Source organism: Ailuropoda melanoleuca, chromosome 6 (genome assembly GCF_002007445.2).
Source record: "Ailuropoda melanoleuca isolate Jingjing chromosome 6, ASM200744v2, whole genome shotgun sequence".
In the NCBI taxonomy this organism is placed as follows: domain Eukaryota; kingdom Metazoa; phylum Chordata; class Mammalia; order Carnivora; family Ursidae; genus Ailuropoda; species Ailuropoda melanoleuca.
The window spans coordinates 78324943-78349851 of NC_048223.1; the positions used below are offsets into that span (position 1 = coordinate 78324943).

A 24909-nucleotide genomic window follows, 5' to 3' on the forward strand; every position below is an offset into this window, starting at 1 on the left:
GGGCCTTCGTGGGGTGGGGGCGGGGCCTTAGGCAGCTTTGTTGGGGTTGAGCTACGGAGGGTGACGGCTCTCTTACTGTGGTCACGGCTCAGCGCAGCATCGATGAAAGCGGCCGCCGGGTAGAAGAAGACGCTGAGGTCGAAGGTGGGCAGGTCGTCGGCCTCAACGCCATGGTATTCAATGGCCATGTCGCGGTAGTAGTCAGGCCCAGTGTCCACGTTCCAGCGGCCGTGAGCCGCATTCAGCACGTGCGTGAAGCCCGCCTTCTGCAGCCCGTAGCGGTCCAGCGCTGTCACCCTGGGCACAAGGGGAGAGGCTGCTTGGCTGCGTGGTGGCTTGGCCTGCCTGGATCAGGAGGAAACTCTGGGGCTGCCGGTGAGTTTCTGCCATCGATTCCGAAGTAAGGCCTAGTCACTGAAATAGGACTTCCTAGTCCAAAGCCTTGCTCTAACGGACCCCTTGGCGCATGTTCCCAGTTCCGCCGCTTTGAGAAGGGAGAGAATGAAGGGTGGGGTAGGTGAGCTAGTCATTGGTCCCTTCACTCTTTCATCATTCACCAGCTACAGAAGAGTTGGTGCTAGACACTACGCACTGTCACCTGCCAAATCCCCTAAAGGCCACCAGAAAAACCTGTTCATCTCAGCCTTAGAGCAGGCCTCTCCTCTGAACCTTCTAGATGTTTGTAGGGTTTGGTGGGTTGGGGCTTGAATGAATGATTTAAGATGCTGTTTCTGTGCAAGGAATTGATTGGGATTGGGCAAAATTCTTGACATTGATGTCCACAGGGGTGGTGAACACAATATAGAACTCTTGCTTTGATAGGTGAATCATTGCCTAATTGGGCAAAGCATTTTTCTGAGGAGAGCTATTTGAGCTGTCTATTGTTTGAGTTCATTTCAGGAAGTTCCTGGAGCCAACTGTAATTTTCTGATTTGTAGCCTTATCTTTCTAGGCAAGAATTTCCAAGAACAAAGAATAAAGTTCTACTGAAGTAGGTGGTCTTGGAATATAGGGCAGAGACAGGCTGTCAGATGCAGCAGGAGTTATTTATGTCTAGAGGGGCCAGGGGAGACTTTCCGGGCAAAGGCCCTTTGAGTTTACCTTACTACAAATGTCAGCACTTGGTGACGGAGGGGAAGAGGGAGGCAAGGGCAAGGAAATAGCACAGCCCAAGGGGTGGAGGCTGGAGATAATGAAGGCCCTTCAGGAAATGTTTATTATTTCCTGTAATCAATCATTTATCACAAATAATGATTTAGAATCTCTTGTGTGCCAGGCACTGTCCTGGGTACTGATGATGCAACAGCAAACAGGTTAGTCAAGGTCCCTTGGGAAGCACAGATTCTCATAGGGAGAGCATATAAACAACAAACGAATAAAGAAGACAATTTCAGATAGCAGTACGAGCTGTGCCGAATGGCTGTGGTCCTGCTTTAGGTAAGGTGGTCAGGGAAGGCCTTGCTGGGAGGTAGTATTTAAGCTAAGACTGAGGGGTGAGGAGCTAGGCAGGGGAAGAGCAGGAGGAAAAGTGTCTCATCCAGGCTGAGGATACAGCAAGTGCTAAGAAGAGAATGCAAACACGTGTGGCTCTAGTAGCAAGAGGGCTAGTGGCACAAGAGCAAGCGGGAGAGGTAGACGGGGCCGGGTCATGGTGGACCCTGTAGGCCATAGGGAAGAGCTAGCATTTTACTGTTGGTGTGGTGGAACACCACCTGCTACGGAGGGTTTGAAGAAAGGGGTGAGCACTGNGGAGAGGTAGACGGGGCCGGGTCATGGTGGACCCTGTAGGCCATAGGGAAGAGCTAGCATTTTACTGTTGGTATGGTGGAACACCACCTGCTACGGAGGGTTTGAATAAAGGGGTGAGCACTGTTTCCTTTTTTTTTTTTTTAAAGATTTTATTTATTTATTCAACAGAGATAGAGACAGCCAGCGAGAGAGGGAACACAAGCAGGGGGAGTGGGAGAGGAAGAAGCAGGCTCACAGCAGAAGAGCCTGATGTGGGGCTCGATCCCATAACGCCAGGATCACGCCCTGAGCCGAAGGCAGACGCCCAACCGCTGTGCCACCCAGGCGCCCCTGTTTGCTTTTTAAAAAATCAGTCTGGAGATGTGTGGAGATGGATTGGAGAGGGGGACAGAATAGAAGCAGGGAGCTCTGTTGGAGGCTGTTGCAGTTGTACAGCCAAGACAGGAAGGCGGTTGGAGCAGGTGGGGTCACAGCAGGCCTTGCTGATGGATAGGGAAGGGGACAGGGAGGAGGAAGCTGATTTGGCTAGAGCATAGGATGTGAGACAAGAGGAGAGAAAGGTCTGGAGAGGGAGTGTGGGGTTGGATCATGGAAGTGCTTAGATCTCTATTTGGGGGGCTCAAGGACAGCTTTTGATGGTGTTTGAGGAGGGGAGATCCTAACTAGGTTCTAAGATGACATCTCCCCTCAACAGCACAAAGACCAGTTCTATAGCTCAGGAAAGAGATAAGGGGTCTGGAACCATAACAATAAGAGGCCAGAAATAGCATTGTGCTCCAGCTGAGGGCTCATCTCAAGGTCACTGATAAAAGGATGTAGACAGAGGCACCATATTGAATGCCAACATTGATCAATACCTTGGGCCAAAAGGAGGCTTGTGGCAGGAAACATATGCCATGGCTCCTTGGCCAAGGGCCCCTCGTCTGTTGCTGTTTTCCTGGAGTCATGAGAAGAACCATGATGGAGACCAGTGTTTGGGAAAGAGAGACCCAAACACAGGCATTGAGCTTTTAGAAACATTTGCAAACAGCCCGCTGGAACTGAGCCATGGGATGGTGGAGAGTTCCTCCAACCCCCCAGCTGGCCTTTGGTGTTGCCATCCTGACAATGGACTACATTCTGCTTTCAATTTTTCCTTAGAAAGACCTGTTTTTCATTTTTCTTCTTGTCCCGAAGTATGTATACAACAAACATTATGCTTTTGGGACATAGATCTGCGCTCAATTAAAGCTTCCACTAATGCGGTCCATCTTGCAGAGTAGCAATCAGCCTCACTTGAGGTTGAGCTCAGTGGAAAAATTAAAATTAACTGTCCTTTACAGGAAGTTCCTACCCGCCATAAAGACTGTTCTCTCTGGGTTCAGCAACTGGGTTTCAACATAATCAAACGGCAGTTTGAATAAATAACAATTTGCACTTTGCTGCTTAGGGGGTCAAGGATCAGGGTAGATATGTGACAAGACTCATTGCCTGACGCCTCCACAGTCAGCCCACAGAGCTCGTTTTAGCTGTGTCTGAGGGAGAGAAAAGGGCCCCTGGGGAAATCAGACCTGCTGGGTGTCTGAGGCCCACTGCAGGTTTTCGTGGGCTCTGGCTGCCTGAGCCAGGAAAGAGAGGTGGTGGGTGTCCTTACACACCGCTCTGGGGATTTCCCCCTAGCTTGACATGCAGAGTCCAGTTGAGAGCTCAGAAGAGTATCCATGGCAGAATGGGGATTGCAGATAGAGAAACTCTTAGCACTCTTGGTACATAGCAGCTGTGACGGACATAGGGCCCCAACTGGCCCAAATGCCTGGCTCAGCAATTCCTGGGAGTGGAGTGAGTCAGAGGGGGCTCCCTAGCCCTGTACTGTGGTTTTCTTAAATGTTAGGGCCACCTGCTTAGATATGTTATGTGGGAGAGACTAAGAAATGTGCTTCTGCTGAGGAGAAAAGCTCCAGAGAAAAACAGACTTAAGAATTTACTCTAGAACCTAGATGATGCAGGAGCCTTCGTTTCTGGAGGTTTAATTAAAAAAAAAAATTTAAATCCTAATATAAGCAGTTTGTTTATTTAAAGAATAATATGTCATCAAAATATGTCATCTAATTATAAAAATAACACATGCTCAGTGCAGAATGTGAAAAACAGATTCCATCTCCCATACGCACAGGAAAATCACCTATATTTCTACTCCCTAGAGATAAAGTCTGTTTGCTTTTTGATGTAAGGTTCTCCAGTTGCTTTTCTATGCATAGATTTATATATTTTATATAGAGATTCGTTTTGGGGTATGATACCATATGTAAGTTTCAAAAACTTTGACACGGTGATATATTGTAAACATCTTCCTCTGTCAACATATAGCCTTCAGTAGCTGTGTGCTGTTCCATTCTGCAGGGAAATCTCAATTTTACCTCACCCAGCTCCTACTTTTGGACTTTGTCTCCTCTCTTTCCCTCTCGCTCTGTCTCTATCTTTATCTGTCTCCTGAAGGGGGAGTGGCGGGTATAATAGGAAACACTATAAATGAACAACTTCGTTGTATTTCTTTGGGCACATCTCTTGATTATGTCCTTAGGAGAGGTTTTTTGTTTTTGTTTTTTTTTAAGTGGAATCGCTGGGTCAATGGGTATGAGCGTTTTTAACACATCTGATACGTGTTACTAAATTATCCTCCAGAAAGCATGCTCATTTTACATTCTGATTTTTATTCTTTGCTAATTTCATAGGCAAAAATAAATAAATAAAGATATCTCCTTTTCATTCCTTTCAGCAATAAGGTTGGACGTTTTCTCGCACATTCATTGGACTCACGCAATTTACTTTTGAAGAACATTGTCGTTATCTCTGTTTTTGACCCAATTCCCTTTATCTCCTCTCCCTGTGAAACCTCTGGCCTGGCTCTGGGTTCTTACTCTAGATTGGAGGGCCAGGGAAATGACTTCCTTCTGGTCTGGACCAGTTTCCTCATTCCAAGACCTCCTCTCCCTTCCTCCTTATCTGGCCTGGCCCAGCCTCCTTCCAGCCCCTCTGAAGTTCCTCCCGGAAGCTTGTTTCAACCCACCACCCTGGAGGAATTGCGAATCAGAGCACTCCTGGGGAAGCCGCCTCCTTAGGCAGCACTCCTGACATTCCACTTTTCCAGACCTCTTGGTGCCCTCCTGACTCCCAGCCCAAACACCTCAGCATCTGCCCAAAAGCCCATTTTGGGGGACACACATGTCTACATCTCCACAAGCCCTCCCCCAGCTCCCTCCGGTGGGAAACCAGCTGCTGCCCTGTTGCCAGCATTCTGCACTGGGCACTGAAGAAAGGCCACTAATGATCGGGTGGGTCTCCACACCCTTGTGTCTGTGAGGACCCGCCGATTTCCTGCCCCTGACTGTAGTCTGGCATCCTGTTCATTCTGGTGTGTTTGACACTTGTGGCCTCGTGTCATTTCACGGGCATGACCCTGATGGGGACCGTCTCCTTTGGAGTCTTGACCATCCCTGCCCCTTGCAGGTGGATTTCAAAACAGCGGGCACATTTCTAGCTTTTGATCTCCATCGATTCCCCTGATAGGAAAGGGAGATTTGCTGGCTTTCTGGTTTCTTGGGTGTTCTTGTTACTTGCTGATGAGGAAGCTGTTTGCTTTGGAGTTCTCTCCAAACACACGGGGCTGACAGGTGCAGTGTGTAAGCTTACACACTGCCGCAAGAGCTGAAACAGCCGAACCTCTGGGACCTCCAGTTTTCTTCCTTTGTTAAACAGAACCAATTACTCTGGCAGTGCTTTCCTTACAAGATTCTTGTAAACTGATGCAATACTCTAGTTTCTTTGAAAGGTTAAAAGATAAATTCAAGGGAAAAAAGCAGTAGAAAGATGTACAGCAAAATGTGACCGCTGGCTATCCCTGGGTAAGGGGATTATGGAGAATTTTTCTTCCTTTCATTTGTAAATTTGGTAATGAATATGTCATATATTCCTTTAATAAGTAAGCGTATACCATGATTTTTTTGATGTTTTCCTTAGTTCTCCGGAGACACTGGCTACTCAAAGGTATAAGGTGGCCCCAGCGTTTTTAACTCTTGCTAGAAACCTCTTCATCATCTGCCCCCGGGATGGAGGTTAAAAGGGGAAATAGAATACTCGGAGGCCTAGAATTAAGAAATGATGTTGTATTATTAACTAGACCAGGCATTTTTGCTACCCGTGAAAGGAAGTGGTTGATGTTGCTTGAGACCCTTGCTGAGAAGCTGGAAAGGTCCAGCCGGGTCCCCCTGTTCACTCTGCCCATGACCGGTGCCCGGTTGTATCTAAGTCACCTTTGGTACTTGGAGGTTCAGAATCCAGGTTTTCTAGTTCTTTCCATTAACATTCAGCTTGTTAAATTGTGAACCTTGACTGTGTTTTCACTGCATCCTAAAGCAGTCATGGCCCACCCTGGAGAAGCCAGTCAAGGGTTAACTCTGCTTGGTGCCTTGAGGCTGAATTAGCTCCTTCTTTTGGTGGGGAGAGGGTGCAGCTGTCTGTGTGCACCGGTGAGAGGCCCTCTCACAGGCCGAGGGCCATCTCAGCTGGCTGATTTGCTTTCACCTCACTTTCCAGCCTCCTCGACTACAGGTGAGGCCTGGAGATGGCTCTGCTTTTGAGGCTATTGGTCTGGTTGGGAGGAGAAAAACAGAAAGGGCAAGAGAGCAAGACCCCTGATAGAGTGCTCAGGCTGAGTCGGGATGGCCACAGGGAGGAGTCCGGCTTTATGGGGACAGGCAGCTGGCTGTTGATGACCCCCAAAAGCCAGACCTTGGAGGCAACTGTATTTTGATAAAAATGGAGAGCTGCTTAGCGGCCCTGCCACTCAAGCGGCAGAGCAACTTAGCGCAGTGGCGTAGGCTCACAGGGATGCTGACGTGGGGAGGGAGAAGAGCGATTTCTCAATTTTCCTCCTTCAGCCAAGCCTATGGGAGGCTGTCCTGCCTGAGAATTTGCAATCACTTTGACAGTAGCCAGGATATTTCCCCTCCTGCTGACTGCAGGGGAAAAAAAAGAAAAAAGAAAAAAGATTTTGCTAAGCAAATGAAAGATGTGAATAAGATTAAAGGGAGAATATTTAAATTACAGAAACTTAGTGCTTTCAAGCGTACTCAAGCACTTTTGAAGCACCCGTTTAGGGACTGCTGATTGATAAGAGGCGATGAATTATTCTTATCTCATCATTGACGCCAGTCCCTGGCTCTCTGGAGGGCAACACTTGGTTAACCTAATTTGAATCTAATTTGAATGACTTAAAAGTAATAAAACAAGTGTGTGCTTGAACCTAATAAAGCCTAATTTATTTAATACCACATTTCTTAAGGAATTTCATTTTAGAGCTGGAAGGGACCTTTGAAATCATCCCTTTATCTTACAAATAAAGAAACTGAGTCCCAGAACAAGAAAATGTTTTGCTCTAGGCGGCACCTAAGGACCATCTGCACTGGGGGCTCGAACTCTGTGCCCTGAATCCCATTTGAGGCTTTTTGCTTTACTCCATGCTGACCCTACAGTTCCCGCCTGTGGCAGATTCAGACCCCCTACCAAGCTGTGGGAAATGTGTGGGGAGAGGGTGGCTGTGCCTCGAGCCAGCCAGAATGACTTCTTGGTGAGAATACCAGCTGGCCTGGCCCAGCCCCTTCCACTGACCCAGCACACTCAGTACCAACCAGATCTCCCTCCTGTCTGTGGCTTCTTCTCACTAGGCCTCAGTGGTGGCATCCACTCTGCCCTCCCTGAGCTGGTAAGCCATGGGGACTTGGAATTATCAGGCCTCCACTTGGTAAATCCCCTTGGAATAAACTGAAACTGAGAAAATGCTCTAGAAGTTCTGAAATCCACAGGCCGATAGGGTTTTGGTGTGGCTCTGCCTTCTGAGGCCTTAGGCCACATGGGTTCCTGGAAGGCCAGGACAGTATCTGTGGAGGAGGTTGGTACATGAGCCAGAGAAAGCCCATTAGGAGAGACCTTCCTTCCAACCCGACCTTGGGTTCCTGATAGCATCCCATGGGAGAAATTTGGCCAGAGGTGTTTTCTGTCTCAAGGCTGCCCTTAGCACAGAACAACCCTTAATGACAGAGCACAGTGACTGTTCTTTACCTCCGTCTCACATGGGGAGTTGAATTTCAGGAACCTGCCCGATCTGTCGTAGTTCACACTTACTGGGTGTGCCACTCACTGTGCTGAGTGGCAGGTATATAAACTCATTGGATCCATCTCTTATAGGTAAAGAAATAGAATATCAGAAAGCATGAGTGACGTGCGCAAGGCCACATGGGGACCAGTATTTGACCAGGCACGGTGGCCTTGGAGCAGCTGCTCAGCCATTCTGCGTCTCCCTAAAGAAGCCCTTGAGGGGCATAGAGAGGAGGGAGAAAACGTGAGCTGCTTCTTTGGGCTAAGTCTGGTTCCCAGCGGGCCCCAGGCATCACTGGTCTAGGCCAGCGGTTCTGGCTACCCCAGGACATCCATCCTCACGCTCGGATCCTGACCGCCCTAACTTCCAGAGCCTTCATACTTGCCTTTCAAAAATCTTAGGTGCTTCTAAGGAAAGGAAAAGTTCAACCTAAGTGCAACTATGAAATTAAAACTGAGCCTTTGTGCACAAGGAGCCAGCTGTGAGCTTTTTGCTGCTGCTTTGGGCAACACCTACAAAGAGACCAAGAAACACAGGCAGCCCTGCCTGCTGTCAGCAGGGTCATAGCCTCCATGCAGTTGCGTTGGCAGTGGAATGAATTGCTCTCTCAATAAGCATTTGTGGGTCTCATTACCCTTGTAAATGGGTGTCGAGGAGGGACCCTGAACAGGGCTGAGGACAAGCCCCGTGTCATACTGACGTTAGCCCTGCCCTGCGGTACACGCAGGGCATACACACTGACTGTGGAGCCTGCCTAGACTGGCCGTGTGCGTGTTTGTTTTGAGGCTCGACCAGGCAGAGCTGGAATGAATTGAAAGGGCGGTGACATTTTCTTGATTGAAGGAAGCAAGATTGTGGTCAGATGTCAAGGAGGCAGGCGTATCTCCCTGCATCACACCCTGTTGTCTGGCACTCTATTAACTAGAATTTGTCTCTCCTGTTCAGACACTCAGTGGCTTTCTGAAGAGAGTCCCTTGGCCGGCATTCAGTCTTCCACAAGCTAGCCCTGACCTACCTTCCCACATTTCTTTTTTTTTTTTTTTTAAAGATTTTATTTTATTTATTCGACAGAGATAGAGACAGCTAGTGAGAGAGGGAACACAAGCAGGGGGAGTGGGAGAGGAAGAAGCAGGCTCATAGCGGAAGAGCCTGATGTGGGGGCTCGATCCCATAACGCCGGGATCACGCCCTGAGCCGAAGGCAGATGCTTAACCGCTGTGCCACCCAGGTGCCCCCCCACATTTCTTTCTCACTAAGTAGCAATAATGATAATACTTGTATTTGTCTACACAAAATGTTCTTATATTCCATATCTCTTTGAATCTTTTTAGTAATCATTTTTAGAAATAAGGACATAGGCGCAGAACGGTAAAAGCACCTGCCCAAAGCCACTGCACCTGGAGTAGACTGTGTGTTACCCTGCCTAGGGACAGGTTAAGCTTTTCTGCCCTAATAACATGAGGGTTTGGCTTGGACTTGCTTTGGCCACTGAAATGTGTGGGTATAAGTGGCTTGTGTCACTTCTGAGTCAGCTTGTGATTGTCCACAGCCCTTCTTGCTGCCAGAAGACTGGCAGTATCCCAGATAGGGGCTGCCCTGTCAGCCTGAATCCTGAGTCCTGGAGGGACACAGATGTAGAGCGGAGTTAGACCTGGCCCACCATGGATATGTCACGTGCCTGAGAAGTAACCCATTGCTGTGGTAGGCCACCGGGACGTTGGGGTCACCTGTTACTGCAGCACGGCTAAATCCAAGCTGACTGCATGGTGGTCAAACATGTCTCAGTTCTAGACCTCCTGAGAGTGGACCTCTACCACATTTATCACCTGTGTTCCAGAAAAACCACCCTGCTTATTCTCACCTGCATTCATTTCTTCATCCTGCTGTCTCTGCCCAGAACTCTGTCGAAGTCCTACGCATCTTCCAGAGTCATGCTTGGAATTCACCCCTTCTGTGACACTTTCTCAGAATCATAATTGTACCAAACACTGAGCAGCATTTACTTACTATGTGCCTAGCACTCTACTTGTTTTAATTCATCTCATCTTCAGCCCATGAAATAAGCCCTATCTCTACTGCCATAGAAGGTGAAGAGAGGTAAAATAAATTGTCTAAGATCACAGAATTGGTGATTGTCAGAGCCAAGACTCGAACCCCACGCTCCTTCCACTCCACTCCACTCCACTACCCATTCTTCTTCTGTTCCCTGTTCCATTTCTACACATCTCTTCTCCTCAGCTATAAAAGTACTTCTTTACCTGATTGACCACATTTTCTTGATCTGAGTTTAGGTATAAATTCTATCATTTACTGTTGGTATGACTTTGGGCTGGTCACTTAATTTCTGAGCCTCAATTTCCTCTTTGTATCCCCCACAGCACCTAGCAAGGTGCCCAGTAAATACTGACTGAGCAAATGGATGAACTCTCTGAGCCCTAGTTTGCCCATTTGTAAAATGAGAATAATAATGGAACCTCCTTCATAGGGTTAACTAGCACAGGGCAGGGCACATGGTAAGATGTATACAATACAATGTAGCTGTTATTATTATTAGCTGTAGGAAATGTAAGTATAGCATATAATACACAGAAAAAAACTTCTCACTACGGGGTTTGGGGAACTCTAGTTTCATGGCAGAAGAGACTTGAGTGGTCATTGTAGAATGCATAGAATCTGGATACAGAGATGAGGTGATGGGCAGGGCATTTTAGGCAAAGGGAACAGCATAGATAAAGACAGAGACGGTGTAAGTCTTAAAATCTTAATCCTTCTTCCCCCAGTTATACCATTATTAGGGTCAGATCTAAGGAAATAATCCTGAATATAAAAAGATTTTATCCATAAAGATGGCCACTCTAGTATTTAGAAAAGTGAGAACATAGAAATAACTGATAAGCCCAACAATAGGGAAGTGGTTAAATAAATGACCTTATATCCACCTGATATATTATTATCTGATATATAGTATTATATTATAATTAAGTGTATGAGATATATGTAGTAAGGGAAAAGTTTATGAATGATCCTATGTGGGGAAAAAAGATAAAATGAATAATCAATATGGTTACAACTATATAAAAGCAAGTTTTAAAACCAAAATAATCAATCAATCGATCAACTCAAACCAAATCAAAATAATACACAGAAAGTCTAGGAGGAAATATTAATAGGAGTAGCCTCAGAGTAATGGGGTTTGGTGATTGCTCTAAGATTAAATTTTCTTCCTTACATTAACCACTATTGCTAGAGCAACCTTTATTGAGCACTCACTATGTACTAGGCACTGCACTAATATTTTACATATACTATCTCGCTTAACCCATACAACCCAATGAGGAGGGTCCTCTTGTTAACCTACTACAAATAGAGAACCTAAGACTTCTATATTTATACTTGTATTACTTGTATAGGAAAACCTGTATTTACTGCATTTATGTAATATTTTATAATTAAGAGATAAGAGATTCAGATTCCCCCCCCTTTTTTTTTTGCTACTTCAGGGATAAAATACACATTGTTCTGCATGTTTCCTTATGTCCTGATACTCTTATTTTGGTGAATTACATTTCTTAAAGTGATATTGGGGTCAAAGTATATGTGTACCTTTTTTTAATTTTGAACTCATTTTAGAGTTACAGAAAAGGCACAAAAATAGTACAGAGATTATTTGGCAATAAAAAAGAATAAAATACTGGTACATGGTACAACTTGGATGAACCTTGAAAACATTATGCTAAGTGAAAGAAGCCAGACACAAAAGTCATGCATTACGATTCCATTTATATGAAATGCCCAGAAGAAGTTTGTTTAAATCTATAGAACAGAAAGCAGACGGGTTGGTTGCATGAGTAAGAAGATGGGGAATGGAGAATTTTGAGGTGGTTTCCTTTTGAGGTGATGAAAATGCTTTCAAATGAGTGGTGCTGGTCGCACAACTTAGTAAATGTAATAAAGCCACTGAATTTGCACTTTAGAAAGGTGAATTTTATGGAATGTGAACTATTCTCAATAAAGCTATTATTTTAAAAAAGAAAACAGTACAGAGAATCTCATATACCCATCACGGAGGTTCCCCAAATGTTCACAACTGGGAAATGACTGGATAAATTACAAGGGCACCACTATGGAATAGTAAAAGTACAGGATAGTACAATTCCTTTTTTCCCCTTAAAAATTGTTTAAAAGAAATGAAGACCCTTTATGTGTGTGTATATGTTACCTTATGTTTGCAAAAGTGTACATAAAATAATACAAGTATGCAAGTGAACTTAATACTGCTTAATGAGAATTAAGAGAGGACAGAGGGAAATTATGCAGTCTGTTTTTACAACCCTCTATTTAGTTTAATTCAGTATAAAAGGGCGTGTAATGTTTCTAACCTTTTCAATTTAAAAATACTAAGAAAAAAAAAAAGGATAGGAGATGCCGCCCTGGAATTTCCCATGACTAGACAGTTATCTCTAGGTTTTAAGCAGCAAGATGTTAACGTTGCGAGTGCAGGGTTCCTGCACCACCAGTTCCCAGGAGAGATGAAACCTGAGTGGGAATCCTGGGAATGGAGGGAGGAGTAGGAGTGCTACTCAAGGTAAAAGCTTCTGGGTGGGGCAGAAGTGCGTTTGAATCCCAGCTCTCTACCACCCACTGAGCTGTGGACCTTGGGCCAGTTGCTTAACTGCCCTGTGCCTTGTGGGAGTAATTAGATGTCCTCTTTCATTGGGCTGTTATGAAAATGAAATGAGATCATTCATGCGATATGCTTAGCACTGTGCCTGGAACATAGTAGTCAATAAATGATAGGCATTATTATTATTAATATTATTTAGATGCTTCCCAGTTGTTGGAGGAGTGGGGAAGGGTGGCTACAAACATCTAGAGGAGGGGATGATGACCTCAACCTTGCCAGGCCTACCATGCTTCCCAGTTCATCAGCTGATGTGTTCCTGTGCCACCAGTCTGAGAACTGGCTTTGTTCTTGCTGGTGTTACACCCAGCTAAAGTAAAAGGCTCCGTTTCCCAGCCTCCCTTGCAGCGAGGGGCAGGGGAGGTCTTGGGTGACCCTTCCCTCTGGAGAGATTCCCTTTTGCTCTTCCTTTCTCTCCATGCTTCTATGGCCTGGATCCGTCCCACAGACAGTAGCTGGAGCCCTATCAGCACTCTTGGCCCATATCACAACTTCGAGAAGGAAGTGGCACCCTCAGGATGGTGGGGCAGGAGCAACAGGAGCCTGAGACACTGATGACCCTGGGGTCGCCATGCCAGCCCCAGTTCACCTTCTTCTGGACTTCCTTTATATGAAAGAGCAATAAACCTCTATGTTGCATAAGCCCCTTCTCTGGGTTTTCTATAATATGAAGATAAACCCAGCCCTAACTGAGTTCTCACAACACAACTAGCCTAAAAAGCAACAAACCAAGGCTAAGAGCAGGTGGAGGGTGTGACCTGTGGAGGGGCGGGCTGCCTTCTCCTGGGTGAGGTCGGAGGTGGGGCTTGGCCTGGACACTTACTCGTCACCGATGTAGAGCTGGGGCCAGACCTCGTTGACGTGGGTGTACTGAGGACTGCCCTTCCAGAAGAGACGCTCCAGCTCGAAGGCTCCGGGGGTACAGTAGTCATCTGCTTCTGCCTCCCCCTCCACCCGTGGCAGCAGCCTCTTGGGAGATGGGTAGGCATTCTGGATGCTTGTCTTTGGTTCTCTGGATGTCATTTTGGAGCCACCGGATTTTCTTTCCTTTCTGGAATTGGTCATGAGAGAGGGTCAGAATCTGGGTTAGCAGGGGACAGAGGTAGGGATTGGTCTTTACAAAAAGGGGTGGGAATAAACTGATCTGAAGATTCAGCAGGCATTTCCCCTGCCTGCTGTGCTCCCACTTCCTCTTCCCGGGCCACAGGGGTAACCAAGGAGGACCATGATGACAGTTAAACCACATTTCACCAACATTCCAGTCTTCTTCGGTGTAAGAGGGCTGGCGGCCTTCTGGCATGGGCCAAGGAGGGTTTGCAGCAGACCTAAAACAGGCTTCAAGCCTCAGAAATCCCTGTAGGCTGCCAGTCCTTTGTTTCCTTTCTCTTAGCTTTTAGCCCTCCTTTGGTGCCTAGTTTTTCCTTTATCTGATTGGAATCTGCTGGCTCTGGCCATTGGTTCCTGTCATTCCAGGCCTGTGATTCTCCACGCCTGCAGGGAGCTTTCACCAGTGGAGAGGGCACACCTGTAAATGCAGAGCCTGTTTGATCCGAGCAGCCATGCACATTCTGGAAGCTTCAGCAGCTCTCGGGCGGAAGGAGGCTTGGATGCATGAGGGTTGCTCAGCGTGTTAGGACAGTTGAGGGCAATGTTGGCAGCTCTCACGCTAAGGGGTTGGCAGTTGTGCTAACTTACCAGGGGTCAGAAGAGATGTTCCAAGCTGGAAAGCTGCGTTTGCAGATTTAAAATGCATATTTGGAGAGCTGTGAGGCTCTGCAAATGGAATGCGGGAGAAGAGTTTCCATTGTCCTGGAGGAAAGGAATTCGCTGTGGAATTGGGCAGCATTTGTTCCCTGAGCTGAGTGACTGATGCATCTACACTCAGACAGCCTGACTGGAAGTTATGCGCTGAGACTGGAGGGGAGGAGAAAAGGGCAGCAAGACTGAGAAATACAGAGGTAAGTGATGGAGAGGGAGTGTTATTTATTTAACAAATACTTATCTGGCACTCACTTTGCGCCAGGCACTGTTCCAAGTGCTTTACAAGTATTAACTCATTTAATCTTCTTAACAATGCTCTGAGGTAGGCATTATTATTATTATCTCTGTTTTACCGTCAAGGATAATTGTAAGTTGAGGATGTCTGTAACACATGGTCTTAATCTTCTGAGAAAGAAATAGCTGCTGGGAGGTGGGGGTGCAGGGTGAGGGGGGGCAGGCCAGGGATTTGAAGAACATAAAAAAAGTCTGCTAGTGTGGGGCACCTGGGTGACTCAGTCGGTTAGGCCTCCGACTCTTGGTTTCTGTGCAGGTCGAGATCTCAGGGTTGTGAGATGGAGGCCTGTGCTGGGCTCCACATTCAGGATGGAGTCTGCTTGGGACTCTCTCTCCCTCTCCCTTTGCCCCTCCCCCTACTCACTTGCACACTGTCTTTCTCTCTCTCAAATAAATAAATCGTAAAAAAAAAAAAAGGTTGCTATCTTCCAAGACCACTAGGATCATGTCAAAGGACTTAGAACACAACTCAGAGAGGCTCCCACTGGTCAAAGGGGACAATTTGAACATGAATAATAAAAATAACTGCAATGGACTGAAATGCATCAAACATTTAAATCATAATGATACTTAAAACATTATTCGCTGTTGGAAGATGGAGGGGATCTGTTCATTCTTTTGAAGACAGATAAGTAAAGAGAAAAAAGCTAGCATTTATTGTCCCTTTCTGATACAAACTGTACTACTGGGTAGATGAGGGAAATTTGCTTTTTTATAGAAGCATTCCAGATAATAAAGAAGGAAGAGAGCCCCATTTAACAACACCCGATGGACGATTGGTTATAGACAGTCAACTCTGTTTACAACGCAAGAAGAGAGAATCAGACAGTACGGACCTTCTGTTGGGAGAACACGCCATCTCCATGAGGGTCTCGCCAAAGGAAAACCTGAATCTTAGCAGAGTCCTCAGAGTCTAGACCTCACAACCAATTTGCAGGAGATTCCAAGGATAGCTAAATTATACCATAGGTCCTTACCTTTTAGAAATACATATCAAAATATCCACAGCTGAAATGATATAATGTCTGGGATTTGCTTCAAAAATAATATTCTTGGAAAAATGTAACAATATATTGTGTCTGGGGTGGGGAGTAGTGATGGAGGTTGAGTAAGAGGCAGGATTGGCCATGGGTGGTGGTGGTTGGGGTTGGATGGTGGTTGCAGGGTATCTGCGGTTTCTCTTCATGTGTCTTTGATATTTTTCGTTAAAAAATGTTAAGAAGAAAAGGAAAGGGCTGAAACTGCTCTGAGGACCTGGATTCTCCTAAGTTCACAGCAGACGGATTAAAGGATCACTAGCTAGCTCTGTGTCTTTGGGGATCATGGGAAGCCAGGATCTGTGACTTCCTCCTGCAAAATCCTGAGTTGGGGATGGCGGCAACAGAGGCGACCCTTCGTAGGATTCTCTCCAAGTGTGATCTAAAGACCACCTCTGTCTGAATCATCTGGCATTTGCTAGAAATACAGATCCCTGGGTTACATCCTGGCCTGGGGCTAGGGACCTAGGAGTGTGTATGTTCACAAGCTCCCAAGTGAGTCTGATGCTCACTGAAGATCGACAATGATTGCCCAAGAGTGTGGCTGAAGAGTCAAGGAGCTGGTGAGTCAAGAGAAGGACAGAGACCGATAGCAGGTGTTCAGTATACTTCCTGTCTTCTCAATGAAGGAGAGGCCACATCTCTAGCCCTGAATAAGGTGCAGAACTGGGAGGAGAGAAGAGCTGGATGACCTCACCCAGGGACTCCCTGACGATGGCTCCTTGGTGTTTATTTCTTGAGCCCCAGTGTCTGGCAGGTAGTGAATGAAGGGAATGAGTGAGTGAACGGCTGAGGGGAAGGGAGAATATGGCCTGTGCTAATAAGGACTCAGCCAGAAATGAGTGGGCAGGACTGAGTCTTTCGGCTTCTGGAGGAGGGGCAGAGGTGAGCGACGGGCACTGTGCAGGACGGATAGTCTCCTGTGGTTCTCAGGCCCAAACTCTACTGTGGGGGCCTGCCTGCTGGTGTTTCCAGTTTCAAAGGGAGGCATTGTTTCCAGGGATGGCCAGAAACTTCTGTTGCGGGAACCAGCCCAAGCAACCCTCTCTGCCACTAAAGGAGGCTTTAGAGAGGTGATTTTAGGGAGATGCTGGCATAAACTGCATTCTGGAAGCTCTGCCTGCCTCCTTTGATCACTGAAGCTGACCTCAGCTTTGCTGAGGCTGTTCCCCCTTCATTAGACTGTGGAAGGAGCCATCCCCATCCCCATCTCCGTGCTGAAAGCCTCGGCTGGATTTCCAGACAGAAGAGGAAGTGGTGCGGTCTACCCAGAGCAGCTTGGCACGCAGAGGGAGCTCTGGGATCTATTATCCTCCAGTGTGCAGATTTGATGGGGGAAGAGAACAAAGCACAGAACAGTCCAGAAACCACAGACCTGTAATCTTTCCAAATCCTGAAGGCGGCTTGTGTGCATCCCTCTCTGCATGGCTCCCAAATTTCTGAATCTCAGAGCAGCCGAGAGCGTCTGTTTCCCAGACCACAGCCAAAATGGAAGGGGAAGACAAATCTGTTCTGTTTGGTTTCCATAGATTCGACCCAGAGATTAACTGCCAAGGTCTCAATGACACACACAATATCAATCACAGGCTAAATGTCATAATGAGAGCTGGGCAGGTTGTCAAGAGAGGCCTCCAGGTTTCTGTTACAGCTTCATATTTAAAGGTTCGGTCCCAGGAAACCAAATGCCAATCTGAAGGCTACTTGGCCTGTCTCCTCCTCAAAGGATAGCAAACTCAGGCTCCTTCCTGGAGGGGCCAGGCAGGTACCATAGAGGAGGGAAGTGGGTTGGGTGTTAGAGAATAAAACAGACAAAACCCCCTTACTGTTGGCCTCGGGCAGGATACAACAGGGAGTGGTGGGGACTGTGGCAGTGACGATAGCAATGCTCCCCTGAAGGGGACAGCAGCTTGCCCTTCCCTGTGGGAATGCGAGTCCAGATTATCTGATATTTTTATGAGAAGTCAGAAAGCCAGAGTTTTGTGAGAAATCTGCTGCTGTTTACGTGTAGGCAGCTGACGGAGATGCTATCCTTGCCCTCTCCCATTCCTCAGCTCAGATGGCTGCTGTGGAAGTGGGCAGTCCCCTTACGCTACACAGGAGACTTCCTCCCTCAAGCCCCCGCATCTCCCTGCTGGAGGGTGTTTTCTGGGCTTCATGCTGGTCAGGCCTAAAATATGAGGAGTTACCCTCAAAAGTTATTGCTAATGAGGGGCAGGCGTTGGCAAACAGGCACCCCAGCGTCCTCCCCGCTCAGGGGGACCGCAGTGGGAAGTCTGTTCTACACGGTCTCCTGGAGGCCCCTCAGAGAGTTCCAGCCCCAGCAGCCCAGAGTGGTGACCTGCTCGTGCTCCCCCCCGTGCCGACTCCTCCCTCCCAGACTCACCTCGCTCTGCCTCTCCTTCCTCCCAGACTCACCTCACTCTGCCTCTCCTCCCTCCCAGACTCACCTCGCTCTGCCTCTCCTCCCTTTCAGACTCACCTCGCTCCGTACCACACTCCTGGTGCACCTGCAAATAAACAACGTGAACCCGAACCCTGGCCTCAAGGTCAGCTCTGGAGGGAAACCAAACTAAGACACTTACTGCTAATTTTAAAACATTTGAAAACACTGTGATCACAGAAAATTCAGAGGCCAAGTGACACTTGACCACTAAGGCGTAGAGTGGCATTCCCTCTGTGAAACAGTGGCCTGGACTTCGAGGTGTTATTTCCAGGAATAATTAACACAGGGGCCCCTTATTCTGACTACATTTCACAATTTTTGAGGTATAGCTCATGTTTGGTTAAAGGTGTCCCCTGACCAATGAGGGAAGGCTTTGAATGAATTCAAAACTGTCCTTTCAACACCATAATTTGACTTTATGTAAAAACAAAACAAAACACCTTATTAGTTTAGTTTTGGTTTTTTAACTAGAAGAAAAATATCAAAATGTCAGTGCTGTGAGCAAGTGTCAGGACTCTGGGAGAATTTTTTTTCTGTTTTCTATTTTGGGATTCTTCAAATAAATAATCATATTTTATAATAAATCACCATGTCTATATTTTTAAACTGTGCTGACCAAACAGAACAGCTGAGCAGGAAGCTGCCTGAAACTTCTAATCTGTGATTTCCACTCTGTTTTCCTTGCTCCCAGGACCTGGCACTTTCCTTGGGCCCCTCTGCCTCCCTGTCCCTCTCTCCCTACATTCACTGGCTTGAGGCCCTTGTCTGCTCTCACAGCCCCAACAATCCCTGAAGACTCTCAGATCTATGCATCGCTTCCTCCTTGAGTGTCCCTTTCTTCTTGATGAAACGGAGCTGTAACAAGAAGGGTAAAGATGGCTTTAAAAACAAACAAATAGGGGCGCCTGGTGGAGTGTCCGACTCTTGGTTCAGGCTCAAGCCGTGATCTCAGGGTCGTGGGATCAAGCCCCGCATCAGGCTCCCTGCTCAGCGAGGAGTCTGCTTGAGATTCCATCCCTCTGCCCCTCCTGCTCATGCACGCTCTCTCTCAAGTAAATAAATAAATAAATCTTTTAAAAATTTTAAAAATAAAAACAAACGAAAACCCAACCTGAAGTCTTTCTAAGGGGAAGCTGGGAGAAGCCAGGCGGAGAGATGTGTTATTTATTTCAGTGGGAAAATTAAGTCTCTAAGTAGACCCTTGAGCCTGCAAAGACTGACCAGGTAACCATGGAATGCGAGCCACAGAACAGGCCTCCTGCTCAACAAAAAATACCATTTGAACACCCTTTGGTTGAGAAAATAGTAAGTCCTGAAGTATGACCGGGAAGATGGCGGCGCGAAACGAAGAGCTTAATTATTCTGTCCAAGGAAGCAAGGGGAGTTCTGAGCCTCCTAGAACATTCCCCAAAGGGGCAAAGGACCCTGCTGGAGCGAAGGGAGGGAGGACGTGGGCCGCAGACAGCCAGGTGTGGAGTGTCCAGTGCACACCATTCTGCTGAGAACGGGGATTCCCAGTGCTGAACTGGGCAGTGCCCTAAGGCTATGGCAGCCCTTTCTTTGTCACCCTAAACCTTGAAACTGTTAGACGCAACAGACGGCGACGTTGGTGGTGGTTTTGAGAAATCAAAGGGAAAGAGGCTTGAGCAGGTGGAGCGAAGAGACCACAAGTTTATGAAGCATGTACAGCGTTCACGAAAATAGTCAACACTGGCTATATGCTTATCTTAGGAGGATGGAATTGTCTGTGATTCTTCTTCTTTTTAAGGAACAATCTATTCTAAACTTCCTGTGTTGAACACGTATCACTTGAGTATATGAAGCGGGGCAGGGGTGGGGGGGAGCCCGTGAAAGTTCTATTTTAGAATTGTTCTGGACAAAGTAGATGTTCTCCATAAACCTGCGGGCTAAGGCACAGGCAGGTGACCTTCAGGACAAGGCCTGGCCAGGTGGTCCTTACATCTCACATGGCACTGGGTGCCCTCCCAGTAGGTGTGAACTCCCCAAAGGGAGCCATGCCCTCCTTGAGACCTCTGGTAGCAGAGCCAGGCCTACATCATGCCAGAAGGTCATTCTAGGGACGCCTGGGTGGCTCAGTCAGTTAAGCCTCTGCCTTCGGCTCAGGTCATGATCCTGGGGTCCTGGGATTGAGCCCCAAATCGGGCCCTTGCTTAGTGGGGAGCCTGCTTCTCCCTTTGCCTGCCGTTCCCCCCGCTTGTGCTGTCTCTCTGATAAATAAATACATAAATACAAAAATAAATAGGAAAAGGAAAGGGAAACAAAATAGGTATAGGGCCTTGGAAGAGGCCCATGTAAATGCGGGGTTCTGAAGCTTTGGGGTAAATCCACCTCTGAGGGAAACTTCCTTCCCCTCTGACTGGAGACAGACCTCAGGCGAAGAGGGCAGCCCCCTTTCCCTGCCCCCTGGTGCCCAAGCCAACATCCTCGACTTGCCTTACCTTGTCTTGCTTTAGCCTAAGCATCAGGGGTGCTCCGGTGGGTCACAAATGGCATGAGGAGTGGCCTCATTTTCTTTTTGACTTCACCTCATAAGTTAGGCCTGGCCCTGCCCTCCACCCCCCAGGCTTTCCTCACACATCCCTCTGTTAAGCACCCACTATGGCCAGAGCCACAGAGATCTCTGCCTTCTAGAAGTTTTAGGTCTAGTAGAGCAGTTTCTAAAGTAATTTTAAAACAATTTCCTCTCCCTTTGAAGTCATTCTGGTATCTGTGCATATGTGTACATTGGGTATTCACCTTCCTAGTGCATTGGGATCTCGGGGGGAAAGTTAGTCTGTATTTAAAAGCACGTACACCGAACTTCTTCCATGACAACACCCAAGTTGGGCTTGGAATGTGCCTTGAAAGAAGAGGAAAAGTAAAAATGTTACTGTGGTTGGATAAGTTACTCTATTAGGAGAGTAATACCTTCTACTGGGGTATATGAAGGGCTGGAATTTGGCAGCCATGTACATATATAAATAAACATATTTTTAATTTACTGCAAGTCAGTGCTTGTCTTTACGCATCTTAAACCTATAAAAACGATCCCAACTAGGAAAAGTTGCGGATTTTTAAAAAATTAAAACCTGGATGTGAAAACCCGGGAAATTTTTGTTGTCTATAATTTAATTCCTAACGTATCCGACACATCCAAGTTTAACGGATTTTTTTTCTTTTCGATTCTGGCAAGCATGTTAACAGGAGGCAATTATGTGAATTAATAGAAAATCCTTTTATTAAAAAAACAGAAAAGCCTTCATTTAAAGAGGTAATTTAATATTCCTTCTGTGATGGTGTTGATGTCATAACTTGTTTGATTAACTCTTCAAATGGTTTCAAAGCGCTTCAGGGTGGTAGTTTATGAACTCCTAATTGATGTCCCCAATCTCGGTTTGGCAGAGGTGAGCCTCCCGGAAACAATGAGGAGGCTGGAGGCCCACACTCGGCTTCCTCCTCAGACGTGGGAGTGGGCTGGGATGGACTCTACCTCTGCGGCCTGGACCCTGGTGGCAGAGAAGAGGCTCTGGCTCAGGGGACAAGAGACCATGACGTCTGACCAGGCCAGCTGTGGTTCCTGACTCCTAAGCGGCTGGGCTTTTGCCTTCTCTGAGGTTGTGTGGAAATACTGCAGGACATTTCACAGCTCGTGAATTCAGGAATAGATGGCCTCTTAGCCCACAACTTCCAAGAGCTATTTCCCACTGTGCGTCACCCCAGGACATGAGGCTTCAGTGGATGGGGAAAAGACGAGCTGGGGTAGACGGTGTGGGTGCAGCCCTCACCATGGGCCTGCCACCTCTCCATTTCCCCATCTAGGCTTACTCACTAGGCCTGTCTCGGTACTGTGCAGAGGTGGCTCTGGGCCTTGGGAGGGCTTTGGGCCAAGCACTCACTTCTTAAAGCTGCCACGAAAGCTCACTGAATAATCAAGGCCTGGCAGGCCCCAGGGAAATAATCATACAGTTGTTACCTGTATCGTGTGCCCCGGGATAATCTACCCTCCAATCTGTTAGACAGCGAGTAGCTGCCCCCACTTCACAGACGAGCAAAATGAAGGTCAGAGTTAGTAACAGGATACCAAGTGGTATGACTGGGGCTCCACCCGGGCACCCCCACCCGTGTCATTAGAAGGTCGCTGTATTCTTGGTCCCAGGGTTTGCACTCCTGAGGGCAGGCCTGGGCCTTTCATTTTTGTGCCTCCTTCCCTAATGTGCATCCCAGAGTAGTGTGCAGTCGTGTGAAAAGCTCTCGCTGGCCTTGGAGTCTAACAAACCGGGCTTTGGCTTCCACATCTGTAGAATGGAGATCATATCCACCTCACTGGTTGTTGGACTAAATGAGATGGTATAAGTCCTTGGCACATCGATGCGGCTCAGAAAATGTTCCCTGAAAGGGGATAAGGAAGCAGTGGGGAGGCCGGATGGGGAATTCCCAATTGTGTTCGGAGCTAAGTTCTGAGCCAGGAGTAGGGAATAGTAGGGAGAGCCATTTGGCCAGGGCAGAGGGTCTCTGGAGGATGTGATGGGCTGGGGCATAAATAAGCCTGAACATCTTCCTATGGGTGATAGGGCTCATTTGCTCATGTGCAAAGTATAAGCAAGGCTTTGGGGAGGAGGAGAAAGGGCTCTCTCCAGCCTGTTGACATCTGGTGGCCATGTCAGGCTGCTATGAGACTTGACCCTCTGTTTACTGTGGAAGTAGGGAGCCCAAACCATCAGGGGTCCCTGGAGGCGAAAATTCAAACACCATCTGCTCTGGAGTCAGGCTGCGGAGGACGAGCGGAGCCGTGAGCCCTGGCACCACGACCCGGAGTGGCCCAGGTTGGAGCTCAGGCATCAAGGGAAGCAGGGGAGTACGATGTCACCCCTGCCCCCACCCCACGGAAGGGCCCCAGAGCACAGTCCTATGCCAGCTTACTCGAAGGCACACTCTACTACTGTCTGGGCTGTGTGACACAGACAAACCTCTCCACTCCTTTGTGTCTCAGCTTCCTCATCTGAAAATGGAGATGAGGACGTACCTCCCTCATAGGGCTGTTCCAGGTCTGAGGAGTAAATGAGTTCATACTTACAAGAAAAGCTTTTGGAACCGTGCCTGACACGTTATCAGTACCAGGAAACAGTACAGATTCTTTAGGCTGTGCAGAGCCAACCCCGGCTGTGTGGAGGGCAGGTGGCCTCCTCCCCAAGTGGACTCAGCTGGGCCTCGGCAGGGTTACAGGGAAATGCTAACAGCCAGGCCGCCAGCCTCAGTGTCCCTGCTCTGCTCCTCATCTCCTGTGGGGTAGACAAGAGCCACAGGAACTCCACCCTCAGACAGGACTTAGAGTCTCCCCCAACCCACTGACACCCCAGGACTGAAATGTTCCCAGGGAGGGCTTCCAGCTTCCCAGGTGGTAGCGAACCATGGCCTCCTTTGTCACCCTTAGCACAGATGTGCTTTTGCCCCTGAAGAGCTCCCGAATTCCTCAGACCCTCTCCCACATCCCACCCCCTAAACCTAGGCCCAAGGCTCTTTTCTTGAACAGATCTCAGCTCAAAAGCCCTTCAAGTATTGTTTATAAATGTCATTGATGGGACCAAAATTATTTTCTCATGAATAGAACAAGAAGGGCCCACAAACGGAAGGTCAGGGCAACTGAACAAATACCAAGTACCAGGGACACTCGGGTGCTGGGGCCTGAAGTGAGGAGGCCTCCCCACTCACGCACCTCATGCCCCCTCCCTTCTTACTTGGGAGCCTTTTCCCTTGGAACGTTTTCAGCTTTCCTGAACCATCAGAGCTCCCCACTCCCCACAGCTCTCAAGTTCTAGGCCCATGAGGAGCCATTGGGCCGCAGGACAAGAGCACCAGGGTCTACAGGGAGAGCCCTGGTCTGAGATGCAGGATGGCTTCCCACCTTCTTATCTACGCATGCTGCTGTCTTGGTCAAGTGGCTCTGTCCCTTGGTGACCCAGCCTCCCCATCTCTACCAGGGCAGTCATCCCCATCCTCGTCCACCCGCCAGGACTGGGAAAAGCTTTAAAAATAGTCACTGTTTCCAAATAATGCTTACCATTGTCCAGAACACAGAAAGAGTTCTCATGCCTGGGATTCTGAGTCTTATATTTGTAATTTGTGCTGCTCTACACACAATGAGACGAGCCTACAGTGTTTCTCTCTCCCCTCCCGCTGAGATTCCTCTCCCCTCTGCTGGCTAAATGGACAAATGCAGAACCTAGCTGGAAAAATGATATGTGATCCAGGGCATCCAATGCCTCACAAGGTCCGCGGGGCTGTGACCCACCCGATTATCCGTGAGAAATGGTCATTGAACTGGAAGCTCAGATTGAGAAGGAGGAAAGTTGAGAACATTTCATGGAGCCTCTAGAGAAAGATGGGGCAACAAGAAACCTGTCATACTAAAAGGATGTCAGCTGTTCTCTGCCACTCTAGTAACAGAGTGGAAAGGGGTCTTTCCAACCCCCACACCCAGGCCCCCCCAAAACTTGACTGGACCCGAGAGGTGTCAGCCTCCTCGCCAAAGGGCCTTACCTGTGTGTGCTGGGGCCTGGCCGGGTCAGGAGGTGCTGGTCTGTGGGGTGGGTGGCAGCTGCACACCCGGCCACCTCCACTGGCATCCAAGAGCCTATTTTTAGGGTCAGATCTGCTGACGCTGACCTTGCCTGCTGCCCAGTCTGGGAAGAGACCCGTGGCATCTGCTTGCAAAATGATGTGCCAGTGTGACCTGAAACCCTTGACTTCGGGAGCCCTGTACCTGCAGCCCACATAGTTGTCCCTGGCCCAGCGACAGAGGCAGGACACATGG

At 47.9% G+C, this 24909-nt stretch overlaps 1 protein-coding gene across 4 annotated transcripts in view; it reads right to left on the reverse strand.

The window, feature by feature from the left end:
• DUPD1 (dual specificity phosphatase and pro isomerase domain containing 1) overlaps positions 1-24909 on the reverse strand; it is a 37200-nt gene that overhangs the window by 8712 nt on the left and 3579 nt on the right. Inside the window, exons 1-3 of one of the 4 annotated variants that reach the window (XM_019802536.2) lie at positions 24636-24831; positions 13387-13614; positions 77-297 (exon numbers count right to left, since the gene is read on the reverse strand). In XM_019802536.2, the coding sequence (XP_019658095.2) occupies positions 77-297; positions 13387-13614; positions 24636-24799 (613 nt within the window). In that variant the 5' untranslated portion in view covers positions 24800-24831. Of the gene's footprint in view, positions 1-76; positions 298-13386; positions 13615-14258; positions 14321-24635; positions 24832-24909 lie in introns of those variants that run through there. The other 3 variants (XM_002921979.4, XM_034662722.1, XM_034662723.1) reach the window with 3 other exon arrangements.